Raw genomic sequence first — 27097 nt, forward strand, 5'->3', positions numbered from 1 at the left:
GCTGGGTCCTCTGTACTTGCAGTTGCAAATCTTCATGTCCTGCTTCTTTCAGGGTGGCAGGATCTGATTCTCTGGCACCAGGGACTCCACTAAATATTGAAGTTAGGGGAATTAGGGGCATGTAGAGTTGTAGCCAATGGGATACCTACCCCGGTGGTCACTACACCCCCTATATAAGAATTGATAAGGGTGCCAGCACAAAAATGGCCACTTCTGAAAGTTGTATCCACATCTGGTTAGGCCATTTTGGGGTTGTACTAGCCTGGGGGTGGGCACGCCTACCTGACTAGCTTATTTTACCACCTGTCCAGGTGCCAAAGGGCTCTGGACAAAGGCGGTTGGCTTCCTCTCCTGAGGGGGGAGCTAGATTTGCATTTCAAATGCGGCAACTTCTTTGAAGCTTGCCAACCTAGGAAGGGTAATCAGCAGGCCATCCGGTGAGAGAAGAGTGTGACCACCTCTACTCGGACAGGCTTTGCTCCCGAGCTCCTGTGAGCAAAAGGCTCTAACCCTAAGAAGTCAAAAACTTGCCTTGTGTGGCAGGCTGGCAGAAACTAGTTATTCAACACACCAGAGGCAGGTAAGTTTTCAGGAGACACCTCTAAGGAGCCCTCTGCATGCAGGTATTAATAAATCCATCACTGGAATCAGTGTGGGTTTATTAAGATGAGATGCTAGAAACCTGAAAGCACTATTTTGAATAACTTGATTTGGTTGCTTTTTTCTATTATGTTTATTATCAGCAGAGGAATATGGTTGTACATCTATTTGACTTGATTGAATTTCATGCGAATGTCATTGTATATAAACTTGATTAAAGTGGAAATAAGCAGATTGAACTTGTTTGACTAACAATACTTTGGTTGTGCATCCTGGGGCTTAAGGAGCCTGACGAGGCTTGAGCAGGTTTTCATTATTTCACGCGAACGGATGGAGCGCATTCCAGGGTGGCGTACCCTACATGCTTGACTGTGAGCAGCAACAGTAAAATTGAAGACTGGAGTGCATTCTATGAACGTTTTTCATGGCATCACATTTTCCGTCCACAGTTTAGTTTGCACCCACAGTTAAATTCCAGAGTAATTGCATTGTTCAATTATTGGGGAAAAAAATCCACCAGTAGCACACTTTCAGTCAGACCTGATATATTGTGAATATTGATAGTTGCATGTTGACAGAGCATGGTTTTTAACATTGCGTATATTTAGAAGGCCAGCATAGGATGAATTTCGCATGTCACTTGTTTATAATTTTTCATTTGCAGGAAATGTTTATTTCTTATTTTTGGTTTTTGAAAGAATTTTAAAGAGATTTTTGTGTTCATATCTAGCACGGATGGAGTCAGCACAGTATTATGTTTTTTCGGTGTTCCCGGTCACAAGTTTGCATGCGTCACCAGGTTTAAATTTAGCACATTTGTTTCATTTGACCGCATTTAATTTTAGCACTTATCTGGGACTGGAAAGTCGTGGGGAGTTTCTTTAGTGCAGGAATTTTATAGTTTATACGTTGGCACATTTATGTTCACTCATGTAACATGTTTAATTGAGACACTAGGTGTGGTTGCATGCACAAGCATTTTATGTATATTTATTGCATGTGTTTGGCTGTAAGTTTTTGGGACAGAGTACGTTTGTTTTCCAATTGGTAGAAACTTGCAATCACCATTTTGAATAACTTGGTTTGTTCACTTTTTTATTACGTTTATTATAAACACAGGAATATGGTTGTACATCTATTTGGTGTCTTGATTGAATGTCATTCAAATTACATGATAAAATATCATGTTTATTTTAAAGTTGGTGACTTGATATTTACGGGAATTTTTTTTATAACATTCTTTTTATTTTATTCATTACATTAATGCATGTTACATTATCACACCCAGGTCATTTTATCATACACAGGTTTTATACTCGGAGGATCTCATTATGCTTTTCCCCACTTATCATAGTTCCAGATTATTTGATTGTGTGTCATTCAGTTACTCATCCTTCGGGCAACAGGCTCTTCTCAATTTTGCAGTTGAGTATATTCCCCTCAGTTACGGTCCTCTATGTTGGACCCACAATCCACATATGGGATGTTCTTTAATCATAATTACCGCTGAGGCATGGCAGTCTTGCCTGAAATGCACTGAGTCTACATTGCCCATACTGCACTATGAAGAACAGTGAACTCATGCGTGTTTTGGAGGAAAGCCTGATCGGCACCTGTTGAAACGGTTAACTATTTGAATAAAGACATGGGTAAATTTGAATTACTGATGGACTAAACCGGATTAAAATGGAAATAAGCAGTTTGAACTCGTTTGACTGACAATTCTTTGGTGTGCATCCTAGTGCTTCAGGATCCTGACGAGGCTTGAGCATGCTTTCACACTGGGATGTGGGTCATGCCATGTTTTCACTTTGGTCTGCACCAAAACACGCAGCCTGCGATGGCAGTCCTGCAAGGGTTTGAAGAGGAACCCCTTATGGTGGCACCATTCGTGCTGCAACCCTTCGGGGGGGGGGGGCCCTCTTTAGTACCTCAGGCCGTGGGTACCATTTACTAGGGACTTAGAGGGTGCTAAAGATATTGCCAATTGGGGGAAATATTTGTACAGTTTTGAGAAATATCTGGCACTGGTGACCTGGACAGCAGGAACCTATTGCACTTCCAGTCGAAATCACATTGAATAACAGGCAAAAAGTGAATATGAGGAAACGGCGCAGCGAGAAGTGAAACACAGAGGGCGTCACTGGGTGGCTCGCAGATATGGGGAAGGGGAAAGACCAGGTAAGGCATTGGCGGCGCCGACTAGACACACCTGTTTTGTCTGGCATATCTTGGAAATACAGGTACCAGGGGAGCCACCGGCACGGGACTCAATGGATATCTTAGGCACATTTTGTAATCATTATACGAAGCTGTACACCTCGCAGAGACAGGGGCCACTTGAGCTCGACGATTTGCTGGGGGACGTAGCACTGGGGTGGCTTAGTGATGCGCAACGGGAGTTTCTATGCCTCCCGTTCGAATTGGATGAAATACGGGAAGCAATAATGCAGCTAAAAAATGGTATAGCGCCGGGATCGGATGGACTCCCCGCAGAATTCTACAAAAGTTACATAGATATCATGGCACCAGTGCTCAAGGAGGTATACGAAGAGTCATTGGAGGTGGGAGTGTTGCCTCCTTCGATGAGGGAGGCTATGGTCACCTCTCTGTTGAAACCGGGGAAGCCCCCGGAATCATGCGATTCGTATAGGCCATTGTCGCTGATGAATTGTGATACTAAGATCTTGGCTAAGGTGCTGGCAAATCGGGTGTCCCTCCTTATGGATAAACTGATACTCCCAGATCAGTCCGGGTTTGTGCCGGGTAGAGCGACATCTCATAATCTACGAACTCTGTTCTCACTAATTCAGACAGTGTCGCCGGAGTTCCCATTGGCCGCGGTGTTCCTGGATGCCACCAAGGCTTTCGACTCGGTGGAATGGGACTATTTATTTGAGGTTCTGTGGAGGATGGGTTTCCCACGTTTATATTTGTCGTGGATACAGTTATTGTATCACCGACCTTCGGCTAAGGTCTTGATTAATGGGTATACATCTCAGCAACTCTTAATAACTAGGGGGACACGGCAGGGATGCCCGCTGTCCCCGCTGTTTGCCATCGCGGTGGAGCCCCTGGCCTCCAGGTTGCGACAAGTCCATCGGGATAAGGCATTCAGGTGCTGCCTCAGACAGTTATTGATATCGCTGTATGCGGATGATATTATGCTTTATGTTAGAGACCCCCAGGACAACATAAACCCATTATTACGGGAATTCATATGATTTGGTCGGCTATCTGGAATAGGCATTAATTGGGGAAAATCCCAGGTATTTCCACTTACGGATGCAGTTACCCCTTTTCCGCTGAAGTGGTGCAGTGACGAGCTAAGGTACTTGGGGGTGCAGGTAACTCGGGAGAGGGAGGAGACTATACGGGCGAATTACGGTACTGCCATGGAGCGCTTAAGTATAAGTGTGACGCGTTGGATCTCCCTGCCCCTTTCAATGGCGAGACTGGCATCTATCATTAAAATGATAGTACTACCACAATTTCTTTACCTATTTCTCAATATACCATACTACCCTGGGAAACATTTCTTTCATCAATTACGCTCTGAACTCATTAGGTTACTCTGGGGCGGTAGGCAGCCGCGATTGCGCTGGGCACTACTGACTAGGCCATATGACCAAGGAGGGCTTGACATACCTGACTTTGCGGTGTATTTTCTGAGTGCCCAGGCGCAATATGCATATTATTGGATCTACCCCCCCCCCCCCCCGGTATATGCCACAAGTGGCAATGGAGGACTGGCTCGCGGAACCGATACCGCTCAGCGGGCTAATACATTGCTCGTCTCGTACGCTGGACCACTTCATGAAGGGAATGCAGTACACACCACTGGATGCGTTTCTGTACGTGCGTCTACGACAAGGAATGAGGTCGCTCCTCCCTGATTTTCTGCGGGAACCGGAATGTTTGGGTCCTCTACATCAGATCTTGGGGTCCAAAGATGGGAAGCATTTGGTATCTAACCTATATCATGCGATACATGAGCATGGAGGACAAATTGTTGGCTCTGCAGCATTGGGGGGGGGGGGGTGGGGGGGGGGTGGGGGGGGGGGGGGGGGGGAGTACATGGGGCAGGATATTACGGAAGAACAATGGCGCTGCTGCTATCTACAAACAGCGCAGATCTCGGCCAGCTGTCGGCTACGAGTATTACATTATAAATATCTACATAGACTATACTATACACTAGCGAAAAAGCTCAGGTTTCGGCTAGCAGATAATGACCGATGTGAAAGATGCAACCAACCGGGGGCGGGATTTATACACTTGGCCTGGGAATGCAAGAAGATACAGGAATATTGGGAGCAGGTGTTCACGGCCCTAGAGAAGATGGTGGACATTACGGAAGAACAATGGCGCTGCTGCTATCTACAAACAGCGCAGATCTCGGCCAGCTGTCGGCTACGAGTATTACATTATAAATATCTACATAGACTATACTATACACTAGCGAAAAAGCTCAGGTTTCGGCTAGCAGATAATGACCGATGTGAAAGATGCAACCAACCGGGGGCGGGATTTATACACTTGGCCTGGGAATGCAAGAAGATACAGGAATATTGGGAGCAGGTGTTCACGGCCCTAGAGAAGATGGTGGACATTAGTGTGGGTAGAGATCCGCTCATTGCATTACTAGGATACACACAACAGATACCTGCCAAATGTAGGAAATTCATAGCACTGTCCCTCTTGTTGGCTAAACGAAGGGTGGCATGTAGGTGGGGGAAGGGGCCGAGCACCAAAATTCAAGGATTGGCTTGCAGATCTGATGTACTGTCAGGAACTAAGCACCACATATGCTGAACTTTTACCTCCTGCCTCTAAGCCCAAAGATATCTGGGGGCCATTACAGGACTATCTTCTAGCCCAGGATGCAGCGGACTCATCTGCCCCTGAATAGCACTATACTCGAATGTTATGGACAACACTCTTACTATATGACATATTGGCCTGCCGAATATGGAAGATTTAGATTTAGCATGCTGATACTACTGCGACCCCTTCACATGGGGATCTTGGTTTATCTGGATATGTACATTGCTATTGTATACAGATGCAGAGGTGGAATATATATGGATAGTATAACTTGCACTGACTGAATTACCATTGCCTTGTTATAACATGTTTGCCTAAAACGCCATAAATAAAGTTTTTAAAAAATAAAATATAATAACAGGCAAAAAGTGGGGGCGACCGTGTCAAAAAGGGGCACCTTCCTAAAGTGTAGAATTGTGCAATAGGGGCAAGTCCCTGTGATATCCACTAAGGTAGCTTTGGTTCCAGCGCACAGGCAACCCGATTGCTAGTCAGTCAGGAAGTTCATATTCACAATGTAATCTGGGAGTGGGAGGTTAGAGATCACACAATAGTTTGCCAGGTCCTTGGGATCAACTATAGATGTTTTCAGATTTGTGACTGAGTTGGGATATTTTGGGGCATATAAAATTACCTGTTGAAGCTGTCTTCCATGCAATGCTGATTGGGCGTGGCCAAGCAATATGGCCGGCAACACGAAGTAACCGGTGGCTCCTATCCAAAAAGGTATTCTAAAGTACCCTGAGCGCAGTTGGCTTGTGAGGGAGCTACTAGAGTGCTCCGAGGATTAAGTAGGCGCTCTCGTCACCCAGAAAACCGCTGACCCAAGCGACTGCTACACAGTCCTGGTCCAAATGCCCAGGCCCTCCTTTCCTAACCTAGAAACATGGTGGCACCACACGGCCTGGTCCGTAGAGGCCTGCCTCGGGAATGGCACTTCCCACCCATGTGGGGACCTGAATGGATGAGATGGCCAATGGAATGAGTGATCCTCTGCCGTTCCCCCTTGAGGCTCTAGTTTTGCTGTGCAGTGTGGCGATCTTGAGACTCCAATTGGAGGGTGGCGTGTGAGCAGTCTGGGCATGCTGCACATTTCTTGACGCTGCAAATCTGACAAGCTTGGATTGTGCTCCTTGGCCTGCTTCTCGGCTTCACCTCAAACTCAGGATCTGGGGTTGATTGCTACTGTTGGGTGGTGGCTGTGCCAGGCCAGAGGGACAGCTGTGGGGAATTGAGAAACCTGGGCCTGTTGGGGCTGACTTGTAGCCTGGGCTGCACCCCTCGTGCATTAACTTGGCCCTCCCCCTTAATTGTGCCCTGGGGCTCCTCCTTGGGAGCTTCTGTGCATCCAGCATCTACTGCACCTCTATTGGACTGGATCCTTCTGGACTTGGAGTCTTATGTTGCCCTGTATTGGACCATTAACCGGAGGGTAATTGGACTTTGCTGCTCTCGACACCACTCATTAAGATCTCGCTGTTCTGCTAGTAAGATTAAGGAACCTCTTTGTGTTAGGACCTAACTGGTTGAGCAGACCACCATAATACCATCTTCATCATAAGGGACAAAGCTCTCACAGTAACCCAGCAAACTAAAATTAACCAGTAATATTCGACGCGTGCTGGCACAGCAATATGCCCACATGGCGTTGTCTATCACAATGTCCAGATCCCTCTGCCAGGCCAGTCTGGCTTTGGTGTACTGCTGAACCCTCTGGGACATTGCTATGTTATATAATTTGGAAATTAATTTACGGGGAGATTTAGTTTTGATGACATATGATAATTTAACAACCTCAGGGGGTTCGACCATGTCGTCCCCTAGATGTTGCCGCAATGCCCCACTCACCCTGTGGAACTGAAAACGCTGTAGCAAAGTGGGAGCTTCCGCCGTGACCGCAACTTCATCCCATGTTTTAGCAACACCGTCTGCAAACAGTTCCCCTACCCTGTGGATGCCCAGCGCTCGGAGGGCTCGTACCACCCCCTTATCTCTGCAGGGGGGACATCCAAACCACCCAGTCTAAGGGCATCTCCGGAGAGTATAATATGGCCCCCGCCGTTTGCTGCAATATGTTATTCCATGCATGCCTAGTTGAATTTAAGGAGTCCAAAAACCCAGTTCGACTGGCTCAAAGATGACTGCCGGGAGTGGGAGAGGATCGGCAAACAATCTCTCTAGCTTGAGATATGGAACTGATTCCGCACCATGAATCCAGCTATGCGCTTGTGCTCCCTGCGCCACCCAATAATACAACTCCAAATCAGGCGTGCCCAGGCCGCCCATGCCAGCCGCACTAGGGATTTATTAAGCCTGGCAAAATTAGGCGCGCAGCAACACTATAGGGACATTAGTAAACAGGAATAGAAATCTAGGTAGCACTACCATCTTCATAATGGATATCCTACCGACCAGTGTTAGAGGAAGCCCAATCCAAGTTTCTACATCATCCTCTAGTTTGTCAACCGCCCTCCCATAATTCTCTCCAAGAACCATTTCAGAGTCCATATGTAACCTTATCCCAAGGTATCCGACAGAATCATCTGACCACTGCAGCGGGTATTCCATCTCAAATGGGGTAGTGGACTGGGTGAGCGGAAAGGCAATGGACTTCGACCAACTGACCTTCAAACCAGAAAGAGCCCCAAAGCGTACCACCTCTGGCAACACCGGAGACAGATTTTTTTCAGGGTCTCTGACGTAGAGCAGGGTGTCATCTGCGTACGTGGAGACCACTATCTTGAAGGTAGGAAAACTCACTCCCCTAAGGCTATGGTATTCCCGGAGTGCACACGCTAAGGGCTCAGCAATCAAGGCATATACTATTGGTGATAAAGGGCAGCCCTGACGTGTTCCCCTGGATATAGGGATAGCGTCTGTGACCAAGTCCCCCCCAGCCGTATCCGCGCAGTAGGCGCATTGTATAGCACCCCAAACATCTGCAAAAAGACCGGACCCAGTCCCATTCTAGTCAAAACCTGTCGCATAAAAGGCCATTCCACTGAGTCAAACGCCTTCTCCATGTCTAAGAAGACAGCAAGCACCTTAGAAACCCGCCAAACATGTTGCATGGTGCCAAATACCGTACGCAAATTATAAGTGAGGTTTCTACCGGGTACAAACCCTGCCTGCTCCGGAGCGACTAGCTCCGGGGTTAGCAGGGCCAGGCACGTGGCCAAGACTTTAGCAAACAACTTAGTGTCCATGTTTAGCAAGGAGAGCGGACGGTAAGAGCTACACTCCTCTGGGGGCTTACCGGGTTTGGGGATAGCCACCAGAATAGCCTCACGCATGTCCTCAAACAACTCCGATATATGTGGGAGCAAGAGATCTATGAAGGTTTTGTAAAGTCACTGTAAGGCCATCCGCACCTGGGGCACTATTCGCCTTCCTTCCGGCTAGTGCCTCCAAGGTCTCGTTCTTTTCTATGGGGAGAGCCAGGAATTCCCTATGCGGATTAGCCAGGAAGGGTAACTTAATGTGCTCCAAATAATTCAGAATTTCCCCATCTATGTCGTTCTGGCGTGAAGCGTACAGGGTCGAATAATACAATTTGAAGCAGTTAGCAATGTCTGGCTCCTCCGTGAGCAGCTCCCCCCCTTCCGATCTGACCTTGGTTATGGAGGTCTTTTTCCGCCTAGCCGTAAGAATATTTGCTAGTACTGATACAGGCTGTCGCACTCTCCATACACTCGTGCTGTGGCATATTTCCCCAAATGTTGCACTTCGCTGTCCGCTGCCTCATGATATTCTTCTAACAACTTCTTCAGCACTTCTGTAGTTCCCTCTTCTATCCCTGACTGCTGTCTGGCCTCCAAATCCCCCAATTTGCGCTCCAGATTTGACAATCTGTTGGATATCTCGAAGCACCCCAGAGTGCTTGGTTATGGCCACCCCTCTAATATACACCTTAAACGTTTCCCAAACCATTTGGAAATGGTCTACTGAACCAATATTGGTGGCAAAAAACATCTCTATCGCATCCGCCATCTCCTCTTTAAAGAGGGGATCCAGTAGAGAGTATGGGGGAAACCACCATGTGAATAGAGGTATGGACTTCTTAGGAGTGGACAAGACTAGTAGTATAGGAGAATGATCCGACAGGGTACGCGGCTGGACCTGACACGAACGAACCTGGGACATGAGTGACGTTGAAACGAGCCAGTAATCGATACGTGTGTAGGTTATGGTAAGCGGAGTAGTGCGTAAAACCACCCTCCGTAGGGTTGAGTGTTCTCCACACATCCGTAAGTGCCATAATGATCATTGCCCTATCTAATGTTTTAACCGCCGCCGCCTGCCTTCTGATCAGACCCCCTGATCTGTCTAGGCTCGGGTTCCTAACCATATTGAAATCACCTCCCCAGAGGATTTGAGGCATCCCGCTTTCTCTCACTATGTTGGCTAGCGGGTTGAAAAACTCCAGGCAGTCATAGTTGGGGCCGTATACATTTACCAATAGTGAGTCTAGACCCCTGCCCTGACAGCGCGAGATCACAAACCTACCGCCATCAGCCGACAACAATTGCAGCTTATAGTCTGACCTGGGGTTAGCCCAAGTCATTACCCCCCTAGCATGTGTTGTGAAGCCAGCCGCGTTAATATTCCCCACCAAACCCCTAGATCGCATCATGGGGCTCTGGATCGGGAGATGAGTCTCATGTAGGAAGCAATGTCAGTGTTGTGCCGAGTGAGATAGTTCAATACTTTACGTAGTTTTCGGTGATCATTAAGGACTCCAATGTTCCAAGTCACCGCTCTTAGGGAGTCCACCGGTTTCTGGGAAGTGGCTTCGCTAGTCATTACCATCCTGTCTGTTGACTGGTGTACTGTAAGATATATGACAATTTTTCCGACCTGACTAACCTCTGAATAAAGAACTGCGATCCACCCCTTCCCCCGCCGCCCCCCAGCCATGGCTGACCACCCACAACTCAGCCGCGCTGCATCCCGTATAGGGACTTCCCACACCTCCCTCTACCCACCCCCAACAAATTAAAAGGTGGTGGTTTACACTCGCGGGCGGAGGTCGCTCCGTACTTTGTACATAGTCTCGACCTCCGAGCGCAGAATTCAAGTCTAGTCCCCACCGCTAAACCATAATAGAATACTACGCTTATCAGTCTATGACCCGCATCACAGTGTCGTGTACCCTCTGAAATTGCACGCATTGCTGATGAAGTCTTGTGACCTCCACTAAAGCCGAAACCAATCTTTCTGCTATCATTTAACCGCTTCCCTCAGGCCTTCTAACTGGAAATCTGCATAGCAATATATCAGTGATTGTCTGCTTCAGAACAGCATAATATACCATACCTTCGTCCAATCCCCCATCCCCCCCATCTCCCCCTACTCCCCCTGCCCCCAGACTCAGTCTTGTTCCTCCAGCGATCCCCCAGTGGCCTCTTCCCGTAACGGTCTCTCCGGACTCCGCTTCTGCTCTTTGTTCCAGTCTCTTAGCGCCTTCTGCAGAGCCTTCGGTTCTATGAAGATGTGGGACCTCCCCTGCCTGTTCACCCGCAGCTTGGCCGGATACAGCATCACGTAGTCCAAACCAAACTCCCGCAACTGCTTCTTTAGTGGGATAAATTGCCGACGGGCTTCCTGCACTCGGGCAGTGAACTCCGGATAGAGTGAAATGTTCGACCCTTCATAAGGCAGTGTCTGTTTGTCCCTGGCCGAGCATAGGGCCGCATCCCTGTCCCGGTAGTTCAACAGTTTTGCTATAATTGGACGCGGTGGGGCACCCGGCGGGGGCCCAAGGATCTGTGCACTCTCTCCACCACAAACCTATTTGAGAACACCTCCACGCCAAGCAGTTCTACCAGCAGTTTTTCCACAAAGCGTTCCATGTTCCCAGTTTGCTTGTCTCCGGCAGGCCCGTGATCCTTAAGTTGCAGCGTCGTGAACGGGCCTCAAGGTACTCCGTCATATCCTGCAGCACCTGCATGATCCTTCCAAGCTTTTTATGATCCGTATCCAGCGTAGTCTGCGCTTCCTCGACTTCTGAAAGTCGTCGCTCGGACATGTCCAGTCTCAGCATGCTTGTCAAGCCGTTGCCCCATCCTATATGAAAGGGCATCAATCTTTGTGCCCAGGGAGGTAATGCCACTCTGCAATCCTTTCTCCATTGATAGCAACAGACACCGGATATCTTGTCCGTCTTCCATCGGGGGAGTTGGTCTATTTGCTTCCCCCAAATCAGGGTCTTGGGTTTTAGAGCGCTTCTGCTCGAATTCCAGTTTCGACTGGGTCCTGTCCGACTTGCCCATCGTATCTACTACTGCAGCTTGCCGATACACACAGCGGCGCCAACTACCCCCTCAGGAGCTAGATGATACTGGTTTACAGGAAGACTCCTCACAGGTAGCAAACTTCCGAGACTGCTGGTCCCAAGCCGCTGCGGGATATATGATTGCAGCGCTGCAGAATGATCCCGTTGAAAGGTGCTCCACCTGTTAGTGCCCGCCTCTCTTCCAGACCCCGCACCGCCTCAACCCAAGCACAGGCAGGGTCTGATACTCCACCCGTGTTTGCGCGGCTAGACAAGTAAAGTTGTACCACATGGAGCCCCTTGCCGCACTGGACTCCCCGCTCACCACTCAGCTGGGGTCCGGAGCAGGTACACCGCCGCAGTCAGGCATGTCTCGGTGATAATCCAGTTTTGACATGCGTCCCCACCGTGCCTCTACTTCAGTCCAGCTCAGCTCAGCCCTCCACGCCACATCCCAGAAGGATTGTCATATTCGAGCAAGCACCTATACTTCTCCTGTATAGGACCTCTGTCAGCGTTATTCTTGTGTGGAGCGGCTTTCCACAGAGACTGCAGCCTCACCTCTTTCTCAATGCCCGGTGTAGAGCGGTGCACAAAGCCCAATCGCGAGTGCACCAGCCAGTCGCTGCAGTCAGAGCCCTCTCTCTGAACTGTGTCTTTGTGTCCCGGACTCTGCAGCTGAAGTGCAGGGATGTCCCAGAGTGTCTGCTACGATATCCCTTTCGGCGTCACACTTTCAGCATATACAGCAAACCGGCCAGGATTGCCAAGCTCCTGCACATTTATGCTCCACCCCGACCCCACATCACTGTTGGCACCTGCATCCACGGTGCAACGTATAAAATTGCCGCGCCTGCCGTGGGGAAACACGTGGTGGCTGACTGTGGTGTCCCTCCCGACAACAGGCAAAATGGCGGCTCCCTCTGGTTGCTAAGCCGAGCCCCGGCCTGCAGAGCGCTGTCGGGACGTCGTGGCTCCTCTGGTCCGCCTGTCGTGCTCCTCCACTGAGCCAGTTATGTACTTCAGCGCTCTTCTGCGCTGAACTCTGCTCCGGCCGCCACACGAACGCCGGGCAGGTGAAGAGGGGTCAAGAGGGCAGGCGAGCTCTACGGGCCAGCCGGGGATTCAAATGTATATGCCCACGCACCCTTGAGGGCAGACTCCCCCCACCACTGCCCGTCCGCAGCAGTGCCTCACCAGCTGCTAACGTCGTTCTCACCGATCTGCTCCGGGCCTCTATAGCAGGAAGGACCGTCCCATCCGTGTCTGCTGTGCCGTACGCATTGCGACGTCGCTCCGCCCTGATCTTTACTGTTTCATGGGGATCAGAGGCCTCGCGTTTCGCGGCCATCCGCCACTGGTTTCTCGGCCCAAAAGCTTCCCCAAGGTCTGGATTTTCGATCCCGGGTTGCCAACTAGTTCCGATGCTCGGGTCACCGCCACCTGTCAAAGTTCAAGCGGTGTGAGGCAGGATTTCTGCAGGATAGTTCTGTGCTCTGGAGCCAGAGGCTCAAGCAACCATCTTGCCGCGAACCAAACTCCACGCCCCAAGGTCATTGACCAAAGATAATTGCGAAAAACTGCTACACAGGGATCCAACAATGCTGGAGCTATTGATAATAGGGGAGGACATATCAGCCGACTGTAAAATGTACTTACCTAATACGTCAGACTAGAAAGATCTGGGAAATGGTAGGCAAAAGAATCCTGAAAAGACTGCCGTTGGTAAGGGAACTGGATATATGGTCCTTACAACCTTTCCAATGCGGATATGCTATACACTGGGAGACTTAAATCCGGATGAGATCTTCATTTCTTCCCATGAAAAGTTCGAGGTCCATCTGGATCAACTCTTGCAGTATGCCAGGAGGGCCAGGGAGATCTTGAGTGACTTTCTTAAACCTGCATCTTAAAGGAAATCCTGTAGATGGACTAAGATAGCCATGTGATACCTTTGGGACAAAGGCCTTAAGGATGGTAGGGCCAAGCCATCACCAAAGAGCAGGCAGATATGAGAGATCAACTTTCATGAACATATTCCTGACAGGGAGGAAGAGGAGTCTTGCTTTCTGGTAAGTGGGATCTCATGGAACTCTAGATTCAAACTAATACACTTTAACTTCTTACACCACACAAATCTGACACCAGTAAAATTGAGAAAGATTTATTACTTGGAATTTGACCCAAGTGTGGGGTTGGGTAGTCTTCGTTTCTGCATCTCACATGGATGTGTGATAAAGTGTCACATTTCTGGGAGTGAGTGATCATGAGGCTGAAGGGACCTTCAGTTGGAAGTCTCTTCCAAACAAAGTTATTAGGGGCTGTACCAAACCTGAAGAAAAGGCAAAATGCAGTACAGGTATTGCATTACTGATTTTGGTATCGGCAAAACAGCAAATAGCCATGGGCTGGCTCTGTACTTGTGGTCCATCTGTAAACATATGGTTCAGGGATATCTAGGAGTGCGCTTTATTCGAGAAGCCAAATATCAGAGCATCTAAAAGAGATAAGAAAGTAGCTGATGATCTGGCAACATGGGCACAGACACAATGCAGGAGCTTGTAGATGTGCAACGATCCGGCACATTGAATCCCCCTAAACATCAGAGTTGGAAGAGGAGACAAAGTAGGACAATAGCCTGGGTCTCTGACACACTCAATTTCACCCCTGCCCCTCAGGGAAACTTTAACAGCTACTGCATGTGGAGAGGCTGGAGGGAATATATTGAATGTGTATAACTGGAATGACCCGGTGACTTTTGGATTGGAGGCATGGGAGTTTGTGGTGCTTTTGTAATTTTCTTTACTTTTTTCCATATTAAAACAAATAACATTATTGAAAAAGCAATGCTGAAAGGTTAGGCGACATGATGAGGATATAGTCTTTATGGTGGATGCTGCTAATGGTTTGCTCGGGTAGGCACTTGTCAGATTAACCTGTCTGTGGAGAGAAGAACAAAATCATGAAACTAGTAGTTGCCTCTGAATGGCCGAGAAAGGCTGTCCATGGCTTAGATTCTCTGTAAATCTGAGGAGTTTTAACCTAAACATGGTCTTTGATAGTTCCTCACTCTTAAACAATACAAGGATGCTCCGATTGTTTAGTGGTGACCTTGTGATTTTGTCAAACAGTCAGATAGGCTGGTAATATCTGTTTCTAGGTAACAAGATTTATTATGTGGTGAAGCACATGGACGGTTGGAGAAACAACACACACATTACTGGAATATTTGCCTTTGAGGTGGAGCAATACGCATTGTAGGTCAAAGGAATTTTGCATGGATGAATGTATGGTTACTTTAATTAAGGAAAGTACAGAAGTAGTAGAACATTTGGAGGGGAAAAATAAGGCAATGTATTTTAGCATGTTGCAGAAGTAGAAAAGCTGGTGAGATTGGGCTGGAAGAAGAAAGGTGGGTTCAAAACTTTGTGCATTTGTCCATTAAAGTGTCAAAGAAATCATCAGCAAGAGAATCAAGATATTGCTATACGGAGAGAGTTGTACCACCTGAAAAGGTAAGTAAACCATTACACAGCTGGCAAATGAGGCCATCTGGGCCAGACACTCATAAAAGAAAAAGAGAAAAATTGGTGTTAGAGGATGAACGAGGGATAGACTATGATGTTTCTCAGCAGGTGGAGTGTTGTCCTGATTTTAAAAATATAACACTGAAAATAGACAGAAAACTGTATGTGGACACATGGTTAAAAGAAGATCCAGAGGAAGCAGGAATTAAAGCAAATATGAATTGTTTGTGGGATGAGAAAAGGTTTGCATATGAAATACAAGCTCCCTTAAGAAGATATAGAGTGAAACTGTACAATCCGCAGTTGGGACTACTCAACATGCTAATAGGCAGAAAAAAAGCATCATAAAAATGGGTCCCATGATAAATGTAATGTGAGGAGGGCAGTTTAAGAGAAGGTGTGGTACACTGTATCATCAGAAGATATAGGACTAAGCTCATTCCAGGGTGGCTGGCAAACGGCAGGTAGAAAGCTGGTGGAAGAAAAAAACAAGCATTTGCAATGCAATCGGTCTCCTCTTTGGGACCTTGTAATTGTTTAGTATTCCTTTCATTAGAAGGGCACTGGCTCCAAGGAACAACAGGTACTGTAGAATAGTCTGTTTCGTTTCCTTGTGTCCACTAGGCAGTTAAGTAACTATGTGAAAACTAAGCAAACTTACTACTTACAGAATGTATTCACAGGACATTAGGCTAAACTGGGCATACATACCGTGCCATAATTGTGCTAGACAGTGCTGATCGTGCCAACAAATACGTCTGATGATGCCAAAGACGTATTGCCATTTAAATGAATCACAATCTGGATGAGAAGGAAGTCTGGGAGCTACAATATAGCAAAGTATGAAGCATTCCCTTTTTGTGAAATACCAAGTGTTATGGGCCAAATGTGCTGTGCAAAACAAGGCCATGAAACAAGTCCCAAGGCCTTTAGAAAGAAGACTGTCAGGTTAGTGCAAATGAGTATTGCAAACACTCTGCTGCATCACCCTCCTAGCCACTGCCAGCTTCTACTGAATGTGTAGGTGGGCATCTGCGCCGAAAGAAGCTCGACCTACAGTTGTTAAGCTAGCAAAAAACGGCAGCTTAAACAGGAGGCTTCTATGCAAGGGAATGAGTAAACAAACAATATTTTGTATCTCATTGGCAAAAAAAAAAAAAAATCTGCTAGATTGCTTGGCCGTTCGAGCGAAACCACAATTATCTAAATTCAAAAGACGAACACTCAGCAGTGACACTAAATGCGCTTTTATCTTTTAATTTAGACGTTAGTAAACTGTTATTGAATTGAAATGGTCTATGTGCAGTTTGCGCAGAGGGAAAAGGCAGCTTACCAGCCTAAAAGCACGAGGGGGACTTTCGTCCTGAATGTTCCCTGCCGTCCATTAGCCTCATTATTTCCCATCCAGACTTCCTATTTGATATTCACAAAGCCACGTAGATGCGCAGATTGGGAGGTAATTGCTGCAGCTCCCTGACGGCACGAGAGGGCAGGCAATAAACCCGGTGTTTAAACATGCAGTGATCACCAGGCAACAGTAAACAGGCATTTTAATGGCTAACTGATTTTGGTGGTGCACCTGGGGTACCAGTCTGGACACGATGTAAACAATATGATAACTTGGTGATTGAGGTGCAAAGATTTTGGGGGGGAAATCTAGAGCATAGAGCGGGTTAAGAAACTCAACAATTTAGCACAGTTTGGTTGACATCCTAAAGGAAAGATGTCAAAGGTCTGTATTTTATAAGCAGTCGGTAAGTAAGGTTCCGCATGCAGTACGCTACAAACCAAAACAACGCGCCTTTGTTTTTTTCAAAGCTACGGTGCCATATTCTACCATGTAGGCACGAGAAGCCTGAATTCCAGTCTTCGTACTTCCTTTTCGGGGCCCGCCTACAACCAGGCACGGGCGCCTGACTTCCAGGTCGCAGGGTAGGCTCCCGCCTTTAACTTAGCACAACTGCAGGGTGGGCTCCCACCTCAAGGAACACAGAATGCGGGGTGGGCTCCTGCTTAACCACAATGCGGGGTGGGCTCCCGCTCACAGAGTGGCGTGCTTGCGACTACGCACTAGTTTAAAACACGCATTTGCTATGCAATACAACTCGCATTTACGCGAGACGTATTGCATTACAAATGGAGTGCGGGCCTTTCAGAAGGCACGAACGGTAGTGGAGAAGGTGATTGGGGGGGCGAGAAGTGACAAACTGCAGGAGGGGGTGGGGGGGACACAGGGCATAAAATAGTGTTTGAGTAAAGGAGCCAATAGCCAGGGAAGGATACAAATGTGAAGATGGCCATCAGGAGGAGGGACTAAGAAGCCTAAAACCAATCAGAAGGCAGCATTTACGATGTAAGCCAATTAAAAAGATGGGCGGAGAGTGGGTGGAGTTTCCAGAAAGCTTCCATGCTATAGTATATACTGCATGTCTCAACGAGACAGCACAAGAGCTGCCTAGGCGAGACCTAAAAAGGGATAAGAAAGAATAAAGAAAAAGGGCACAGAGAAAGAGAGCATAAGGTTATGTGACTTAGTGAAAATTAGATTTGAAAGAAAATGTGTTGGCCTTTCCAAGTTCTCTAAAACAGGTTAGAGGGCTGCATATGATTGAGTGATCGGCAGCATTTCAACAGGAGGAAGGTAACATCATATTGGAGAGGAGTGTAATCGGACAAAGAGGTGAGAGTAGACAATATGTCAAGAAATGGTGGAATCTGTTGGAGGTAAAGGGAATGAAGTGGGAGAGGGAAAGTCTAGCAAGTGCTTGGGATGCAGGAGTAAGCAAGGAAGTTGTACAGGAGTGTTAATCTCAATACCAGGACGTTAACAGTAGCAATTAGCCTGGAGGAGTATGGTTTGTCATAGTAGTATTTTATTTTTCGGTACCTCTTTGTATAAATACTCTCAGAAGGGGGGGGGGGGGGGGGGGGCTTGTTTTTTGCATTTTGTCATGATTTATTTCATATATTTTTTCCCAGGGTGCCAAAATTAATTTTATTTGAATGGTACAAGCTGATCAATTGAACTTACCTCACATAAAGGGAAATGGGAACCATGGTGTTCAATACAATAATGTAGCCCCAAAATGCAAGGAATCCACGGTAAGATGAAGTATATGTCGTCTTTCCATCATAAAGGTACCATGACAGAGTATAGTTGCCAATCTGAGCTTCCCAGAATGAATTTCCAATTGCAAGACCAGCAGAAGCAAGGATCAGGAGTATAAAAATCTGGAAGGAAAAAACAGTAACAATTGTTAAGCAAGTCAGCATGAGAAATGAGAAATCTAGTAGTTGATGTTTTGAAATTAACAAAAAGCTAATATCACATTTTAAAACTCAATTAAATAAGTGATCAACTGGAGAACCGTAAAGATTAACTGGAGAACCATTATGATCTGATTGGCAGAGGCAGCCTCTATGTTGTCTGTTGATTTAAAATCCGCTTTCGACCTGATCCCAAGATCCAAACTCTGGAGTGTCTTAGTTGCCCTAGGTATGCCTTGATATCTTATTTCTTCTAATCCACCTCCATAAAGATAACTATGCACGAATACGATGGGGAGGGGAACAGGCTCAGCTTACAGAAAGGGTACCAGTTTCTAAAGGTGTTTGCCAAGGCTGTGTCTTGGCACCCACCCTGTTTTCATTGTATATTAACAACATTGTATCCTTTTTGTCCCTTTTGTTTGCCGACGACACCTTGTTGATATCCAAGGCTCCCTCAGGCCTCCAGAAACCTTTGCTCTACTTTAATGAGTTTTGTGAGGGCCGGGGCTTGGAAATCAACACTTCTAAAACCAAGGTGCTGTCTTTTAATCAGCATAGATCTTTTGAGGGCAAATTGACCTTGGGAGGTGTTCCTTTAGAGAAGGTAGAATCTTTTGTATACCTGGGGGGTCACATTTGCAGAGGGCATGTCCTAGCATCTTCATATTGTTAAGACAGCCATGAAGCTTAAGCAGATCTCAGGAGTAATACTTGAGGATCTCCCGACATTAAATACTAAACCCATTTCTCCTGTGCTAAAGATCTATGAGGCCAAAGGTTTGGGGTCAGCCCTGTATGGGGCTGAACTATGGGGACTTTTCAAAATAAGACGATATTGCAAGAACTGAGAAACAATTCCTGAGGAATCCTGTATCTCTCTCAGCCTGCATCCCATTATATCCTCCGTTTAGTGACTTGGGTACCGTCAAGGTTTTGGATAAAATACGTTTGCGGCCTGTACTGTTTTGGAGACATGTGTGGACTACCACCGAACTTGTCCACTACACGGACACCCTGCTGGATGTTCTGAAGGCCGACTATTTTAACAAAATCCCTAGGCTCAAAATTATGAAGATAACACTATTTTTTAGGGCTCCACGACTTGTGGGATCACCCGGACATCTGTTTTTACTTCAAAAGCTGCAATGAAAAAGATATATTGGTCATTTGTGATGGCTGAGGATTAGCAGAAGGCTGCAACCATCAAGCAATCTAGCGATTTTATGGATTTAAAGCCCATCCACAGGTTAGAGTTATTTTGGGACATAGTGCCTGTACCACTGCATGGGAAGCTTTACTTACAGTTTTGCATAGGCACCCTACTGCTTAGAGTGTTTACAGCAGGATGGACTGGCAAAAGAGGTACCTCTTGACCAATTTGCGATCACCCAAGCAAAAGTGTGTGTTTTTTTGCATGTCCAGCCTATCTCGCTCTCCTCTGTATACCTGGCTTGTATCCATCTGTAGACTAATAGGTGTACAGAATTATCAGGAAGCCCTGCACATCTTTAGATCAGACTCTCGCCCTGTAATGGCCATTTCTGTTGCAAAATGTTTGGGTGTTATGTGGGTGATTCGTGGTAAAGCCCTTCGACACCTTTCAACTTGACATGCACCATTTGTGGGCATCTCCTTTTTTGCTTGGTTTATCTGATAATCATTTATGAATTTTACTTTTATGAACAGATTTTATCAGCGGATTCATTTTTTATATGATTATTTTTGCAATGGTTTTTAATTATGCTGTACATTGTATCTATTGTATATGGCGTGTGCTTTTATGGCCCTGGTGGCCAAAATAAATAATTTGAATTGAAATGAATTAAAAAAGTGACCTATGTTTAATTGTAACTTTTGTCATATGATATTGCATATGCCTCAACCCACCTATCCCTGTATTGCTCTGCCCGATTGTGGTCAAGTAATCTTTCAGCCCAGCAGCAACTTTTAGAAGTTAGTTTTAGTAACATTTTGTAATAATTTTGTTGTGCTTTAGGTACATGCTATGCATTAGTACTGATGCCACCCATAAGTGGATGGACATAATGGGAATTAGATCCTTGATTTTCCATCCTGTTATGTTGAATTGGTTTGTACGGTTATTGAAAATGATTCCATGACTGTTTCATTGTTAATTGAGATCTGTGTATTATGAAACTATATGTGCTATTCATTAATAAAAAGTGTACACAGAAAAAAAAAAAAAAACACAAATGGGGCAAGCTGTTACTTTTAGGATAATGTTCAAATCCATACTCTGTTTTATCTGAGCACTAAAGAGTACTATAAGAGGACTATATGCAAAGCTGCATAATTCTTTGCCTCGGGTCACAGAGTTATATATAACCATAAATTGTTAGGTTATCCCGATATCGAAGATCCTGCACTGACTGCTTCTTGGGTGTAGAGTGAAAGTGGGCTCTACAAAGGCTAAAGAAATTATACAAAGAAGGGCTGTGGTAAAATATATGGAACAATGGGTACTTCACCAGTTCAGGAAAACCACTAGTTTCAAACTCATACAAAGCCACAATGTTCTTCATAGTGTTCACCTAAAGGAAAACTGACATTTCACATAAAAACACGACCTTACACATGTAAAAGCAACATTTCATCCTTCCAACTTTTACGCAACAATGTAGTACCGAACTTTATGTGTATTTTAGTGAACTATCAAAAGTACCTTCTTTAATCAAGATACAATTGCATGGAAAAGCAAGTTCTAAAAAGGCCGCTGAGGGGTCAGCTAGGCTGGCTGCCAAACTATTCTCATGGCAATAGGTGTAATTATGCCATGTTGATGCTTTTGCTTGCCCTAAATCACAGGTGTGGCAGAAGGCAGTGGCGACTGGTGTGACATGTCTATAATATGAATGTGTGATTGGCAATACATTGAAGCAATGGTCCTTGTCCTACTCCATCAACCTCACTATGCCTACTGTAAACCTCCTGGACAATAAGCATTGCTCAATGCTCAATTTTGGGCTGTTAATCACTCTGTCCAAAACTCCCCTTGGTAGGATTAGCTACATCCTTGACTTTTCATATCACACTTATGCAATTATAATACAGATTTCTGTACTTTCCCATTTTTCGTACGCCATTTGCGTGCAAATGTCCCAGATTGTCTCACAATTATCCATCAGACACAGGATAGTTTGAAGCTTTGCCATGATAAACATATCTTTAACAGAGATATTTTACCGTCCTGCTTCCTCCTTTCCTCCCTTAGTATGCTTCCTATTCACACACTAACAACCTGTGTAAAGAGTCCAAGATCACTTAAATTCAATGGGACAAGGGTCACCAAAAGGATAAGGTGTTTGCACTCTTATATCTGCCCAAGTATATGCAGATGTGAAAGGACTTCTGGGGGGAATCAGTGGACTCTGTGCACAGTATAACCACCTAGTGGCATACCATATACAGAGCTAGCTTTCTACAAGCTTATAGTCCTGTGCAGCGTTCCACAAAACGGGGTTCTGTATAGGGTAAATATGATCTCTTATGTAAACACATCTTTTCTACCCCACTGTGGATAAAAACAATTCCCTATGGAGAAAACTGCTTCCACTACACCCCCAGCAAATATTTAGGTGATCCTTTCTCACCCTGGAAGGGATTTACGTCAGCCCTTGAAGACCCGGTAGAAAGGGGATTGAGTGTAATTTATGAAAGCCCCGAAACCTACCTTATGGTGGGCATTCCCAAATGTCAAAACATAACCGTGCTTTGCTTTGGAATGCCTTAAAACACCACTTTTCCCCTGTCTGAACCAGTCCAGTGGGATTTAAGAGTGGTGGAGAACTTTGCACTCTTGGGGTAGATGTAGGCATTTGTAAATGGAGTTAACCCTGCCATCATGAACCCTTATGTGAATTCCTTGCTGGCGTAAAACAGGTAGATTTTGCCATAAACCCACATTATGGAATACACCTTATTAATATGATCTAAAATATACATTATGTACATATCTACATATTGTCTTCAGAATAGCTTGATTACGTTTTTGTTTCCTTTAAATAGGTGTACGATAGTAATTAGAATTAATATACAAGCGCCTTTCATACATTTCCTGCTTAGCCTAGACTATCTAAAAGCTCTTCAGCCCGGGGCAATATAATTTCAACCCCTTGGCTGTTCAGTGCTATTTGTAATTCATTCCAGCAAGACACCCCTTGTTGGAATTTTCTCTTGGGTCCCAGGGCAGACAGGGGCAACATGGCTCAGATTGAGACAAACCAAGCTTTGTATCTATAGTGTTCTAGATCTTACCGTTACTGCTGCACCCAAACCTGAGCAGCATATAGAACCCATTAGACCTTGACCCTCAGGATAATGAAGTCCAGCAGCCCAAATCTTACTCGTGGAGGATGTTGTGGGTTAGCGAGTCGGAACTCAACAAACCAACAATTACAAGGTAATAATTCAGTGTCCAGCAGTACTTAGTGTTTGAAAAAAGTACTTTACTCTAAACTTTACATGGTACATAATATGTCAAAAGGTAAAACAATTATAGGAAACATTCAACATCTAATGAGGGCACAATCTTGAAAGCTTCCTAAGGGAAGGGGGACAGCCTCATCAAAGTGCTGCATGTGCAAACCACCCGAACAGTCTATATGATTCTTTTTGGAGGGGGAAAGTCAGAGAACCAACACTGGCGATTATGCCCTCCACCTAAAAATGGGCTTTGCTCCCCTTTTCACTGTTCTTGGTATGTACAGTGCTTTGCTGTCGGTTTGATCATTCAGAACACAGACATTGCCTGTATTCTTTGATCGCTTTTAGGGTGATGCCCAATTTATTTATTTGTGGGAGGGGGGTGCGCGACTCCCCTCCCCGAGCTTATCCAATCCCCAGGGCCCAATTTAAATATTTAAATATTATGGGGGGGCGAGGCCCGCCGCCCGACCCGTATTTAGCTCGGAGGCTGTGACTTTTAAAAAAGGGAGGGGGTCCCTCAATAATAATATTACAGCCATTTGTAAAGCGTGAACAAATACCTCCAATAGAGGTGTCCGGGCGCTATAGCAACAGGTGGCACACGAGAGTCGCACAACGACAAAGGATTACAGGTCATTAATCTAGATTAAAAAGCCATGTTTTTGCAGCTTTTCTGAATTGTGTTTCAAAGGCAATCAGGCGCAGGGCATTTGGCAGGGAATTCCATAACATGGACGTACCAAGCACGAAGGATCTGCCGCCCATCCGAGCTCTCTTAACTCGTGGGGTACTTAAAACAGAAACAAATGCATATCAAGTGAATGGGGTCATAAAGAATGCCTGTTGGATTTTTTAGGGGATGAAATATGTTAAGTATTTTCAGCTCCCAGTTTTAGACATTTTCGTAGTTTAATGTCAGCACAGACCCAAAACACAAAATAAAGTATAGACCATATAAAATATCTCCTGCTAAAGCGAGGTTTCAAAGTAAAGTTAGCATGCAGACTCATCTGTCGCTAAAGTAACACGTGGATTTGTTGAGTGGACTGTATTTACCATATACACCATGTAATTCATCAGATAGTCAATTTTGGTCCGTTTCATCCTAGTTTTGCCACTGTTTCTCATGATTTTCGTGTCAGCGCCTAAAAAATAAAATATAATTACAATTGCTCTAAATATCAAGAAAGTAGAAACAAAGGCAGTCCGCTTTTCGGTTCTCTCGAATAAACAATTGATGAAAACATCCCAAGGAGCCTAGCAATGTGACATAAAACAGTGCCTTTAGCAATTAAGTAAAACTGTGTAAAGTATGCTACAAACCTATTCCTCTCAGGGAGCATGCACTCATATTGCTCACCTACTTTTTTGTAGGATTTCCGCCAGATGATACAGAGAAGGTTTTGGACTTGAATGCACCCACCACATGTGGAGGATTGGAGCTGACTTTGCATTTTGATGCACAGTAATTTTTATATACAAAGGAGAGTACAGAAATGGCTCTTTGATCCATTTTTTGTCACTGGGTCAATATATGCCCATCTCATGTGGATACTCAAAGATGCCATTTCAAGACGTGCAGATTGCACCAAGTAATCTGCAGGAAGGTTGTGCGATCTGCTTAGGAGGGTGCCGCGTCAAGGTACTGATCGCTGGGCAGATCTAGTACATCATTCCTTTAGAAACAGTCTACAACAGATGTACCACAAAAGTGTGTGATGCATATTGAGGAAAACGCAGATCTTAGGTCTCAAATTCTGGACTGGGTGTCAGGAAACTGGGACTAGATGAATGACATGACACTGCAGCTGTATGACTTCTCAGTACCTATTAGAGGGCCGAAACACTGTGTATAATGGACAAAACAAAAAAACACGATCTGCAACTACCCCACCAATGTAACTTCATGAGCTTTTCTCCTCAGCACCTCCCATGCCACTCCTAATAGGCTGTTCAGCTATGCTTCCACTTTGAATAAAGATAAACAACTCAAGAACGTAGGGAAAAAATTGACTACTTTCACATGCTTTTGTACTCATCCTTTGTTGACAGAAAAGGACATCATAGTGTGTTACTGGCCAGACCGGACGACTGGCACATCTTTAGGGTGCGTCACCAACTCCATTTCATAGCAGGATCACAAGTAGCTGATAAAAGACTACTGAATGCACTCATGAAGAGGTACGGAGTTAGAATCCCTTAACAATTTTCAATCCCACTGCCATCTGCCCACAGTAGAAGATGGCAGCACCATTGCGAACCAGATTGTGTATTTCCCCTGAGAGTAAAGGTACATGTGGGTAGCACATGAATTAACTGGCAGATACTATAGGAAGATACAAGGAAAGCAATGGCTGTACTCTACGGTACAAGAACAGCAGTAGGAAGTTACTTATGTAGTCGGGTTACTTATGGAAGAGCTTGCGGTAGGATGCATGCCAGTCAATAGGCAGTTTCTGCAAGAATCCCACTGGGTAAAATAATTTAGCTACCTCTCCATGTCCATCAAGGGGGCCTGCAAGTAAGTTATTTTCTGCATCACAGGATTGAGTTTAGCTCCCAATATGGTCATCTCTGAAAGTGAAGTACGAAAACTGGAAACTGTGGGAACCAGATTGATTGTTGATCGCTATAATGGAAACCAAGAAAAGAGGAGGGTAGCGTTTCTCTTGTTCCAGATCCATTTGCTGAGACACCTCCAAGACATGTAATGGTAAAGGGTTGCAAAATAAATGAGAATATAGTAAAGTAGAAAAGGAATTGTTGAAGCTGATCAAAGTCAGGTACTCTGCAACATGAACCCAAAGACAAATGGCTATAAAAAGGCTATAAGAACATTGAAAGTGAAAATCAAACCACCATCCAGGGACTTTAAACAGTGGAGGAAGAGGGAATAAACATCTTCTTGCCTGCAACAGCTCCCTAGTGCATTCTGATAGATGCAGTCCTCAACACTGTTTATATTCACAATAAATCAAGTGTTTGCCTCATATTGTTGGAACAGGAAGTGTGTGAAATCCATGCACATGTGTTTCATGCTAATTGGCACTCATTAGCAATAAGCAATCCTGTGGTTTTGGAGTTCTTGGCAAACCACTTGTACTATATCCGGTTCAACCACAATTTAGAATGGTTATTGGTCTTGTGCATGCTGTGATTAAGGCAAAAGACAGATCACTTTAGCACGATAGGTCTGAGGAGAAATAAACTTTCCAATTATTACAGGAAGTAGAGCACAATGCTGCAAGTAAATAAATACCTCCAGGAATATAAAGAGAACATTGCACATGCATGTTCTGGGCATTTTTCCCCACTCATAAAAATGGAGATCCGAGAAAGGCAATAGAAAAAATAGAGGCAAGCACGATAGATGACCGATATCATCTGGCTGAGATGTTGGTGGCTCTAGTTGACAGAAAATAGGTGTTGTGTTTCAGCACACGTTGTTAATTGCATACTGCATTCCTATTTATTTAGGAAAAAATGAGAAAATGTCACAACTTATACAAGGGGAATGTCAAACAAAAGTTAACTATCCATCCATATTTAAATGTTTAAAATTAAATGCAGTGTACAACCCAATATCATATTTCTCGTTTATAATGAAAAACAGGGGTACAGTAAAGGCAGAAATAAATCAATTCTAACCGTAACAAATTAAATGCAACTTGGCAATGCCCATACCTGCAAAGAGGACAAGCCCGTGACAGACCTCTGTGTTCCTGATCATGCAGCCACGCAGTAATATTTTATCTGCATCCAAGCCATAGCTCCTGTTCTTCCAGATTAAAGTGCCAATAAACCGGTCTAGTCGATTATTGGGCTCTTCACACTCAACCACCCCTAATGCAAAACAAAAGTAATATATTTCATGTTATCAAATATTATAGTTAAAATTCTAGTAATACCTTTTTAAATGCTTAATTATAATTAGGGATTACAAAATTAAAATTATGAAGTGTCTAATTTATAACAAAATAGAGAAAAGAAACATTCCCTTCCATAGTGTAAAAACTACATGCAACATAGTTTATTTACCGGTACCCACGTAACACTGTTGGGTAAATAAGACACTGGTTTCTTCAACAGGAAAGCAGATAACCATGCATAAAGAACCAATGTCGATCAGACTTGTGCACTAAATATTGACCAA

At 45.1% G+C, this 27097-nt stretch overlaps 1 protein-coding gene across 2 annotated transcripts in view; it reads right to left on the reverse strand.

Moving 5' to 3' along the window:
* ATP8B1 (ATPase phospholipid transporting 8B1) overlaps positions 1–27097 on the reverse strand; it is a 546944-nt gene that overhangs the window by 293617 nt on the left and 226230 nt on the right. For both annotated transcript variants that reach the window (XM_085630200.1, XM_085630201.1), the window contains exons 10-12: positions 26629–26787; positions 24001–24089; positions 18260–18459 (exon numbers count right to left, since the gene is read on the reverse strand). In XM_085630200.1, coding sequence (XP_085486326.1) covers positions 18260–18459; positions 24001–24089; positions 26629–26787 — 448 coding nt within the window. The remainder of the gene's footprint in view (positions 1–18259; positions 18460–24000; positions 24090–26628; positions 26788–27097) is intronic.

The sequence above is a fragment of the Triturus cristatus genome, chromosome 2_1 (assembly GCF_964204655.1).
Source record: "Triturus cristatus chromosome 2_1, aTriCri1.1, whole genome shotgun sequence".
In the NCBI taxonomy this organism is placed as follows: Eukaryota; Metazoa; Chordata; class Amphibia; order Caudata; family Salamandridae; genus Triturus; species Triturus cristatus.